This window comes from Lemur catta, chromosome 1 (assembly GCF_020740605.2).
Source record: "Lemur catta isolate mLemCat1 chromosome 1, mLemCat1.pri, whole genome shotgun sequence".
Lineage (NCBI taxonomy): Eukaryota > Metazoa > Chordata > Mammalia > Primates > Lemuridae > Lemur > Lemur catta.
This window is the reverse complement of record NC_059128.1, coordinates 237103612-237116125: the sequence shown is the minus strand read 5'-3', so window position 1 is coordinate 237116125 and position 12514 is coordinate 237103612. Positions and strand designations below refer to the sequence as shown.

Sequence of the window (12514 nt, the reverse complement as noted above, 5' to 3'; positions counted from 1 at the left end):
ATCTAACCTGCAAAGATTCATTTAGACTGAAAATGAAAGGATGGAAATCGATATTTCAAGCAAACGGTAGCCAAAAGAAAGCTGGTGTGGCAGTTTTAATTTCCAATAACTTAGTCTTTAAACCAACAAAAGTAATAAAAGACAAAGACGGTTACTACATACTGGTGAAAGGCACAACTCAACAGAAGACATAACCATACTTAATATATATGCACCCAACTTAGGTGCACCCAGATTCATAAAGCAAACCCTACTTGATCTGAACCAAATGATAGACAACAATACTGTAATAGCTGAGACTTTAACACCCCACTGACAGCACAGGACAGATCCTCCAAACAGAAAATAAGCAAAGAAATAGTAGACTTAAATAGAATGCTAGAACAAATGGGCCTGACTGACATCTACAGGACATTCTACCCAAAATCCACTGAATATACATTCTTCTCATCAGCTCACGGGACATTCTCTAAGATTGACCATATCCTAGGACATAAAGCATGTCTTAAAAATTTTAAAAAAATAGAAATCATACCATGCATCTTCTCATATCACAGTGGAATAAAAGTAATAATGAACCCTAACAGAAACTCTCATTCCTACTCAAAGTCATGGAAGCTAAACAACCTTCTCCTGAACAACTATTTTGTAAAGGCAGAAATCAAGTTAGAAATCAAAACATTCTTTGAATTAAATGATAAAGGAGACACAACTTATCAAAATCTATGAGACACAGCTAAAGCAGTCCTGAGAGGAAAATTCATTTCCATAAATGCCTATTTCAAAAAGACAGAAAACTTACAAATAGACAACTTAATGAATAGACTCAAAGAGCTGGAGAAAGAAGAACAGACTGACCCCAAACCCAGCAGAAGGCGAGAAATTATTAAGATCAAATCAGAATTAAATGAAAAGGACAACAAAAATACCATAAGGGAAATTAATAAAACAAAAAGTTGGTTCTTTGAAAAGATAAGCAAAATAGACACACCACTGGCTAGACTAACCAAGAGCAGAAAAGAAAAATCTCTAATAACTTCTATCAGGAACATGAAAGGAGAAATCATGACCAATGCCACAGAGATACATGACATCATCTATGAATTTTACAAAAATCTTTATGCACACAAATTGGAAAATGAGGAGGAAATGGACAAATTTTTAGAAACACACAGCCTTCCCAAGCTCAATCAGGAAGAAATAGAATTCCTGAATAGACCAATATCAAGAACTGAAATTGAAACAGCAATAAAAAACTTTCCCCAAAAGAAAAGCCCTGGTCCAGATGAGTTCACACCCGAATTTTACCACACATACAAAGATGAACTGGTGCCCATCCTACATAAACTATTCTCCAATATCGAGAAGGATGGAATTCTCCCCAACACATTTTACTAAGCCAATATAACATTGATACCAAAACCAGGAAAGGACGCAACAAAAAAAGAAAACTACAGACCAATTTCTCTCATGAACATAGATGCAAAAATTCTCAATAAAATCCTAGCAAATCGTATCCAAGTGCTTATTAAAAAAATAATTCATCACGACCAAGTAGGCTTCATCCCAGAGATGCAGGGGTGGTTCAACATACGAAAATCTATAAACGTAATTCAGCACATAAATAGAAGTAAAAATAAAGACCATATGATCCTCTCAATAGATGCAGAAAAAGCATTTGACAATATTCAACACCCTTTTATGATAAGAACACTTAACAAAAATACTGAGATTTAATTATTAGAAGTACAGGCCAGGCACGGTGGCTCATGCCTGTAATCATAGCACTCTGGGAGGCCGAGGCGGGAGGATTGCTCAAGGACAGGAGTTCAAGACCAGCCCGAGCAAGAGCGAGACCCCGCCTCCACTAAAAATAGACAGAAATTAGCCAAACAACTAAAAATATATATAGAAAATATTAGCCGGGCATGGTGGTGCATGCCTGTAGTCCCAGCTACTTGGGAGGCTGAGGCAGGAGGATCACTTGAGCCCAGGAGTTTGAGGTTGCTGTGAGCTAGGCTGACGCCACGGCACTCTAACCCGGGCAACAGAGCAAAACTTTGCCTCAAAAAAAAAAAAAAAAAAAAAAAAGAAGTACAGCAATATTTCCTGAGTCTTAAATAACACTACATATAAAAAATAATATTGGTAACAACTGACACTTCGCATTTACCATGTGCCAGCTCTGTTCAATGGCTTTATGTGTATTAACTCTTTTAATCTTAACCCTAAGAGGTATGGTTTTACAGACCAGATAACTGAGGCATGGGGAGCAGGGTGTGTTAAATAATGCAGGGCACATGGATACTAAGTAGCAAAACTAGAACATGAGTCTAGGTAGTTTTACTCCAAGGAGGATAGCTCTACTTATGCATCCTATAGTTAAGAACAATATCTCTACTGATCCTTCAGGAAAAAACCTTTCTCTAGGGCCTGCGTGTCAGGCACTATGCAAGACTCTAAGAATGAAAGGAAAAGATGGCCCCTGTCCTTAAGGGGCAGACAGTCTACCAGAGGCGGTGGACCCAAAACTGAATACAAGAGTTCAAGTGTTATGCCAGGACATGTCTGGAGAATGGACACACTTGAGGCTCTGACTCAGGGGGATGGGCGGGACACGGACAATGTATATAACCTGAGCTTTTGTACCCCCATGAAGAGCTGAAATAAAAAAAAAAAAAAAGAGTTCAAGTGTTGCTTCTCCTACTGTACAATTATTTAAACAATTTTTAAGGAATACATAAGAATACCTTCTAAAATCCCTATAATATCATAGAGCTATTGGATGAAGAAGTTGTTTCCTTTGTTAATCACATACTAATAAAACAAATACCCATATTTTACATGAGGAACTTTAAGAAAATGAGTAAACAGAATTCAGTTAAATGGCAAGCAATGAACCTGTGCCTTTAGATTGTTTACTGTCATCTATGAATCTACCTGAGTATCGCATGAGGGGAGAGGTAAGGACTACTGGCACTGTGGTCAGAATAACTTCTTGGGTGAGGCCATCCCAAGGGTTGAAGGATGTTTAGTATCTCTGGCCCTGTCCACACAATGCCAACAGCATCCCCGACCCCTCAGTCATTGTGGAAACCAAAAATGTCCCCATATATTTCTGAATACCCTCAGAAGGCAGAACTGCCCCTAGTTGAGAAGCACATTCTATATTTTGATTGTCTACTTTTATTTTCATATTTCACTTTTCTTTTAATTTTTGTCCTTACTGCTCCAACATGGACTTTAGCCCTGTGGTTGAGATTTAAATAAAAAACATAAAAAAGCAACATCCTCCTAAAAATAACTGCATAAACACTGTGATCTGCATATAAAGTCCTTTCCTTAGGATTAGGAATACTACAGAGCCTTTCTCACACTTATTATTAGGAAAAGCAATTATTAGATGACGTGTTACTTTTTATTTAGCAATGTATATTTTAATTGATTAAGGCAAAATTAGGATAACCTGTAAAAAAGTTAAAAGAAGAACAATTCCCTTTACCTCTAGTCACACCTATTTTTGTTTTAATATGGCCATTCACTAAGATTTTAAATATTGTTTTAAGAAAATATAATGTTTAAGACCAAAGGGATTAATCTAAGTTGATTCACTAGTTCTGTCAACATTTTTATTTGTATGAAAATTTTATTTTGTGTGTAATTTTATATGTTTAGTGATTAATATGTTTAATTGATATAACTGCTAAAATTTGTTAAGACTGCTCTCATACCTTTGGCAAAATGAGGCAAATTTCTGATTAATAACAGATACTATTTTTTTTTTTTTTTTTCAGCTCCAATCTGATTGAAGTCAGAGAGAAGGCTGTGATCTTACCAATCCCACCCTGGACTGCCTCTGATGGCTCACATCAGATCCAATTATCCTGGAAATCTGATAGTGGGAGAACTCAGCCAAAGACACAGATTCAGGTAAAATCTAAAACATATTCTAGTTAAAATCATAAAACATCTTCTATCTAAGAAGGCAACCTACACGATATTAATATATTATAGACTTATACATTCTATTTGCTTCTTTAAAGATTAATATTATTAAATGTACTTAATGATAAAAGAAATAATAAAAATATATTCTGTGTGTTCTGTATATTAATATATATAAACTCCAGCTGTGGGATATTACCATGTTAATAGGAATATATGATCAACTCAGTCCTCTATGCTATGATGGAAGCATTATTCAATTAAAGAACGCAATATGCTTAAGACAGGCAGAAAAAATTTCACAATATAGTCATCAACCCACTCACAAAAGAAAGATGAGATGACTATTTCAAAGGTTAAAAAAAATGGAATCATTCTGCTCTGGACAATAATTGATGGGCATTCTTGGAGCTGAGAGATAGAAATGTTTTAAAAACGAATGAGTGAGTGAAGGCAACAGAATGATTAAAAAATCAGAGAGAAAGAAAATTCAGGTAGAAGAGCTATTGTGTCAAAGTAACTATGAGATATTTGTTTATAACTGCTCCTGTAAGACAAAACTGGATAAAACCTATTAGTTTGATGTTATTTATACATATTTATATGTATATGTGTGTATACACACACACACACACACACATATATAGTCTTCAGATTGGAATGAAGATAAAAAGATGCATAAGATCATGTCATTGCCCTCACGGAACATGTGTACATGTGTGTGCACATGTGCATTGTGCATTTATTAGTTCATTTAGTAAATATTTACTGACTGCATTTAGGTGCTAGGGAACACAAAAATAAATAAGGCATTGTGCCTGCACTTAAGTGTTTTCTTCTAATGAAAACAGTCCTCTGAATAAAACAATTTAGTGTAACTCATGAAATAGAAGTACACATAAAGTATTATAGGAACGTATTGTCATAGCAATATTTTTCCCAATTATTCAGAAAGAATTGATGCTTGTTTCTATACCAAAATTTATATTTTATTGAAAATTAAGTGGCAGAGATTTATGAAATGCTATAAAATTCACAATCTGTTTAATTGACTAGAGGCAGATCAGTGGACATAAAGATATTTAATTGAAATATGATTCAACTTAAAAACAAATAATTACAACTTCCTTAAATTTCTAAAACATCTAACTACCATAGGAAAGTATAATGCTTACTGTATATTAAATGATGCTGCTTACTGTCAAATAAGACACTGAACTATGATTTCTGGGGCAATAATGCCTGAGAGCATCATTCTTCTTCTTGTGGGATAAATGACAGAGATATCAATGTAAAAATCTCTCAGCTCCCTTCACAGAAAGCTCACCAGTGTGCCAGGAAACACAAAACATGCATGGTCTGGGGAGTGGGAGAAAAGATCAGAGAGAACCATCCCAGTAACCTTGGAGCATTCTGCTACCCGGTTTGTGTTAACAGTGTTTCCTTTCAGTTGCCAGGGCCACTACTAAAAAGAGGCTCAGGCCTCAACTTAATTCCATGGAAAGCAGGCTGAGACCACAACTTTTTCCAAACTCTTAGAAGGCAAATACTGTTTTGTTTTGTTTTTTCCCAAGCAGTAAGGTACAAAAAATTCTTGAAAGAATTACATTTAAGGCCAAGCTCTACCCCCTGATATGGATCACTGAAAGAACAAAACCCATTTATTAAAAAAAAATTGAAATGTCTTCCTCACAGCTAGAAAACATTACCACCTAGGTCAAGTGAACTACTTGAGCTGTTGTATGCATATCAAATTCTTTTCTGTCATTCCCTATTATCCATGCATTCAATAAACATCCTTTAAATGCTTACCCCCTGACCTGGGGCTGCAAATTCTTCCTTAAAGGGCCAGATTGTAAATATTTTTGATTTTACAGGACAAGATATGAAATCAAGGAAATTTTGTAGGTAAAATTTAACTATATGCAATTTAAAAAGCAAAATCATCTTTAGTTTGCAGGAAAAAAGGTCATAAATCAATAAAACCAATATTAATAATTTATTTTATTCTCCCAACAACTTGGGGAGGTATCATTCTTCTCACTTTTCAGATGAGGAATTGAGGCTCAGATTAGTCATGTCACTTGGTTGTATTGAAAGGGTTATAGCTGTGATTCAAAGTTATGTCTCCTGCATAGCAATATCTCCAACTACCCATATGAAGCTTTCTCACATGCATGGTGATGATATGATTTCCACTAAGTCAGATTATTGAAAGTATCCTAGAATATTTGTTATAGTATTATTAATTTTAATTAACACTGGTAATAAAATAGTAAACATTTATGATTTCCATGACCTGATGCTGCTCCAATTGATCATACAACACCCAATGGAGAAGCTACTATTATTGTCCTGTTTTACAAAGGAAGAAATTGAAAGATAAAGAGGTTAAATATTTTGGCTAGGATCCCAGTACTACGCTGTAGCAGAACTGGTGCTTTATTCCAGGTTTTCCTAAAGTTAAAAGTAGTTGGTTGTGTGACATGTGGTCTAGTGGTTTCTTGCAAGAGGATTGGCCTGTCTCTATTGACCAATCTCAGCTGCTTAATGGCAAGCATCCTCATCATTTAATACAATTGGTTGCAGTAGGCATCCACTATAATCGACTGACAAGGTTTCATGAAGCTGTAGTGGATAATATCAGCGCTGGACCACCAAACAGACATCGTTAGCTTTTTTTAATGAATATTTGGTTTTAGACTGTGTTTCGGCACTTCATGATTATCCAACCATTATGTCGAAGGCTTGTGATTGTCAGAAAGAATCCATTTTTCATCACACATAGCAATATGGTATAGAAATGGATCACCTTTATGTCATGACACCAAAGAAAAGTAAGCTTCAAGACATTTGGTCTTGTGATACTCTTTTAATTCATGCAGTACCCATCTATGCAGCTTCTTTATTTTGCTGACTTGTTTCAAATGGTCCAGTATTGTTGGAATAGTAATGTTAAGCATTGCCACTAATTCATGCATAAGTTGAGATGGATTAGCTTCCACTACAGCTTTTAGCTCATCATTATCAACCTTGGTCTCAGGTTGCCAACATGGCTCATTTTAAAGATTAAAATCACCAGAATGAAACTTCTCAAACCATCTATGTACTGTGTGTTCATTAGCTACATCCTTCCCAAACACTTCATTGATATTTCAAGCCGTCTGCACTGCAATGCTTCCACGACAGAACACATATTTGAGAATAACATGAATTTTTTACTTATCCACGGTTTCACAGAAATTGCTCTAAAAAAAAAATTGAAGGATAATTGCAAGCCAAAGCATGCATTTGAAAGACTAAGAATGTACCTTCAAAATAAAAATAAAACAGGAAGTGTCAAAGTGAAATGTCAGAGATATCAACTGTCAAACTTAGTACTTAACGAAATCGGGCATTTGATACTTAATAACCTAATAATAACCTTAATAAAATCTAAATGTAGTTGTAGGAATTAAAGGGTGAAATCAAGTATAGTTTCTCAGAGAGACAAATTATGAAATTTATGAAAAACCATGTGGTGAAGATTAACAATCACTCCAGGCAAAAGAAAAATTTGGAAATAGTCATTGGTGACGTTAGTATCTCTTCATATGTAATATTTGTACAGAAAATATCTTAAGGGAATGTCTGGTCAGCATGGAACACTGGAACAAAGAAAATGCAGGAGTTTTCTAAGAGGCAAACTCAGACACAGCCCTGAAAAAGGGATAACTCATAGAAATGCCTCATCTAGTTACCAGTAACAAGTGTTTTGCTACTACAGAGATAGATGCATATGGTGAATACAATATGATGCCACTACACATTATTATCACCCCACCTAAAAGGCAAATAGGTTTCATGTTAACTGACAAATCTAATGAATCATAGTGGATGATCTTTAGGGCTGTGCTGAAAAGGCTGTGTAGGCCAAGTGTGAACTCAGTGGGGAGGAGTGCCATGACTGATTAGCCATGTCCAGCTGAGTCAGGAAGAAGAGTGGCACCATATTTGGAGATCATTCCATACTACTCAATCCCATGTCACTGATTTTGAGATCACAAAGTTTTGGAGTGTAATCTGAATTTCATATATCTTTCTAAACAGAGAATAACCTGATGTCTATAAGTCTAGCCCTCTTGACCACTATATTTCTGGTCTGCAAATTAATCAATTGGCATTCTGGATCATTGATTAGTTTTTTTGCAAAGTCGGTTATATAAACTCCAACTGGGCAGTGGCATCCATTCTCAGTGAACTGATGAGGTCAATTTTCTGAGTCAACAATATTGATGAGCAAACCCCAACTATGGTAAATTCACAAAGATAAATCTTATGTGACCTCTTAGAGTCCAAACATCATGACGGATTTCCTGTTAAGACAGTAATTCTGAGGAAGATGGGCCAAGATAGCTGACCAGAGACATTGGTCACCAGATCATCCCAGAAAGAAGTAAAAGTTTTAGATGAAAAAAACATAGCTCAGATGTAATTCAGAAGGAAAAGTGCCAGAATCTACTGGAGATCCACAGGAAGAGGTTGCAAAGCAGAACAAGAATGAGCAAGATATCAGCAGAGATCAATCCCCAAGAAACTTGGAGTGCCGTGGAAAGGGTAGGTGGGGGTTTTGTTTCTCATTCCCTCACATCTGTGTCAGCAGGCTCCTGAGCTGCTAGAGAACTTCTATATCCTCACAACCCCGAAAGTTACTGTTGCGAGTGAATTGGGAGCTTCCTGAAGACAAAGTGCCAGACAGACAGCCTTCCGGGGTCACTGCCACTCACCACAGACTGAAGCTGAGATGGCAGGTGCCATACTGCATCTTCACCCATGGTGTGCCTTTGTCCTCCCCAGGGTGCTTCAGCCCTTCAGTTTTCATGTCATTGGTCCCCATACAAACATTTCTCAACATCTGCCCAGACTGCAATGGCCACAGGTAAAGTGGTCCCTGGGAGAACTGTGTGATCCCAGAGCTTGGACATTTCAGGTGGGGTGCCTTCTGGGGAGAAGGACAAAGCGCACCAGAGTGCCTCCATTCAGACGTTTCTCCTCGTCCTCTCCTCCCCCACTCACTGCTGCCGAGTGGAAGATCCCACTTGAGTTGGCATGGGTGCCCCAAGGGATGACTGAGCCAAGACTCTCAGGAGTGGCTGCTTCACCTCTGTTGGCACGTCCACTACACTAAGGCTTCCACAGAAAGTGGGGCTTACCCCTTTCCTCTTAAAAGCCTGCAGCAGACCAAGGGTGCTCAGAGTCGGAGCACCCTGCCTGCCAGCCCTCTCTAGTGCTGCTTGCCTGGCTGCCTCACCAGAGCAGGGCATACCTAAAAACTCTTTCAGACATTGCTCAAAGGAAAATACTGCAACAACAAAAACTTTTAAAGTGGGACAATTAAATTAAAAAGCTTCTGCACAGCAAAGTAAATAATCAACAGAGTGATAGACAACCTACAGAATAGGCGACAATCTTCACAAACTAGACATCCAAGAAAGGACAGATGTCCAGAATATACAGGAATTCATACAAATCAAAACCCCATCAAAAAGTGGGCAAAAGACACTAACACAATTTTTTCTAAAGGAGATAGACAAATGGCCAAGAAACATTTGAAAAAAGGCTCAACATCACTAATTATCAGGAAAATAGGAATTATAATTACAATGACATACCACCTTACCCCTATCAGAATGGCCATTATTAAAAAGTCAAATAACAATAGATGCTGACATGAATGCAGAGAGAAAGGAATACTGCACTGTTGTTGGGACTGCAAATTAGTACAACCTCTATGGAAAACAGTATGGGGATTCCTCAAAGAAATAAATGTAGACCTACCATTAGATCTAGCAATCCCACTGCTGGGTATCTACTCAAAGGAAATGAAGTTATTTAATCAAAAAGACACTGCACTCAATGTATATCGCAGCACAATTCACAATAGAAAAGAAGAGGAATCAACCTAAGTGCCCTTCAATTCATGAGTGGATAAAGAAAATGTAGTGTATATATACCATAGAGTACTACTCAGCCATAAAAAGGAATGAAATAATGTCTTTCACAGCAACTTGGATGGAACTGGAGACTATTATCCTAAGTGAAGTATCTCAGGAATGGAAAACCAAATACCACATGTTCTCACTAATAAGTAGGAGCAAACAGATGGGTACTTGTGGGCACAAAGCAATATAAATGACATGAGAAACCAAGAAAGGGAGAGGGCAGGAGGGTGAGTGAGGGATAAAACCTTACCTATGGGGTACAATGAACACTATTCTGGTGATGGACACACCAAAAGCCTTGACATTGGCATTAAACAACATATCCTTGTAACAAAAACACTTGTACCCCCTTAATTAATATTTTGAGATAAAAAACATTAAAAAAAGAAAATAATTCTATCAGATACTTCTACACTTCAACAAAGAATATTTTTATTCAAGTTCAGTTTCACTATTTCCAAATTTAATAGTTCCCTTTCTTAAATTTTTCTCCATAGATTTGCTACTGCCAGCATTAGTTGATGTTTAATTCTACCCAAACACTTTAATCACCTCTCATCATGAATTTAAAGCCAGTGAGAATACCCTGGATAGAGTCTAGTCCTCTTTTAGTCTATGATTTTATCAGCCTGTCAACATTATACTCATGTCCCACATAATGACATTTTGGTGACAGACTGCATATATGATGGTGTTGATGTAAGATTACAAGTGAGCTGAAAAATTCCTATTGCCTAATGACATCACAGCCATTGTAATATTGTAGTGCTAAGCATGATCACATATACGTATTATGCTGGCATAAACAAACTGCACTGCTAGTTGCATAAACATATAGCACATACAATGTTGTATAGTACATACAGTGATGATAAAACATGACTATGTTACTGGCTTATGTATTTACTACAATATACTTTTTATTGTTATTTTAGAGTGTACTCCTTCTACTTATAAAATTAACTATAAAACAGCCTCAGGCAGTCCTTTAGGAGTATTCTAGAAGATGGCATTGCTATTATAGGAGATGACGGCTTCAGGTGTGTTATTGCCTCAAAGACCTTCCAGTGGGACAAGATGTGGAGATGGAAGGAAATGATATTGATGATCTTGACCCTGTGTAGGCCCAGGCTAACGTGTATTTGTGTTTTTTTCCCAAACCAAATATTCCATTTGTGACAGCATTATTTCTTTTCCATGTCCTCACAACACTCTAAGTAAACCCGTGTTTTCTAGCTTTACCTTTCGAACATTTGCCAACCGATTCATCATCAAGGATTCTTCGCGATCATCGTCATCATCCAAATCAAGCATCGGCATGCCAAAGGGGTCAATGATGCTGCAGCACCTAGAGCCTTCATCTCTTGGGTCAAAGGGGTCCACGATTATGGGCTCAGTTCCTTTTATTTCACAACGGCAGAAGGGACAGCCCTGCCCGTCTGACTCCTAAGGAAACACAGAAAATGCAGATTGGTTTTTGTCCTAAACAAACAGTACTGAGAAGTGCCAATGTTCTACAACTATAAAAAGAGGTTTTGGGGTAGGAGGTAGGGGAAGATTTGTCTTGAAGAGGTACCAAGAGTAGAATAGGAAGCCAATAAAATATATAAATGTTCAATATTTCAAATTTCCCAAGAAGAAAAATTTCTTTTAAAAAGTTATTTTTTCTTTTGCCAAACAAAAGGAACCTCTTTATTTTCCTCAGTGCTCACTTATAATTCTAATTTATCAAGTTTTTAGAGTAATGCAGAAAAATGGAAATTGAATCACATTCCTTTTTACAAAAAGACAGCAGTGCTAATTAAACATTCTGTAAAAAGTTCATTTTGGTAAAAATTCATAATAAATAAAGCAGTAGTATCAATGAGAACAATCCATTTCAAAACTCATTTTGGAAAAGTTTCTATGCATATTTAACTATGGCTAAATATTTCCGTTTTAACTGCCTCCATATTTAAAAATCTTGATTTATATGCAATTAGTAGGAAAAAGTAGAGTATATGAATTTATATTCAGAAACCATCATCTGTCCTGAAAGCTTATCATTCTGACACAGCTCATTTGGAATATAATACTCTGTGACATATTAAGTTTTTGCCCCTTATCTTGCTTTCAAACTAGATACTACAAAAAGATTTTTGCAAGTACTTTTGGGCTGGAAATGCATTTGCTGGTAATTATTAGAGGTTTTGTTCTAATTCTCTCAAGTTCATTTCTCAAAACTAATTACAGTAAAAATTCACCATTGGTAGGGAAAGAGCATAAGACTATCTTCTCACCCTGCAGATAACACTGCCTTCTAGAGATAGATGGTACATGACAGCCATCACCCTATTTTTGTTTTTGCACCATTCTCTGGCTTTAGTAGCATGTTATTTTAAAAACAGTCAAAATCACAGCATCATTTTAAGGAAGAAATAGGATGAATTAGCACCATTTTAGAGATGAGACAAGGAATGCAGAACATTTTAAAAAATCATTCAGTACTTAACTCAGGACTGTACTATCCACTGGTTTAATGGGAAATTAGTGATCTACACGCCCCATAGTGGTGCTTGGATCAGTGATGGAATAATTCTCTCACTCTC

At 36.6% G+C, this 12514-nt stretch overlaps 1 protein-coding gene across 4 annotated transcripts in view; it reads right to left on the bottom strand.

The window, feature by feature from the left end:
* CBLB (Cbl proto-oncogene B) overlaps positions 1-12514 on the bottom strand; it is a 198776-nt gene that overhangs the window by 53857 nt on the left and 132405 nt on the right. For all 4 annotated transcript variants that reach the window (XM_045540363.1, XM_045540365.1, XM_045540366.1 and 1 more), the window contains exon 10: positions 11169-11372. In XM_045540363.1, coding sequence (XP_045396319.1) covers positions 11169-11372 — 204 coding nt within the window. The remainder of the gene's footprint in view (positions 1-11168; positions 11373-12514) is intronic.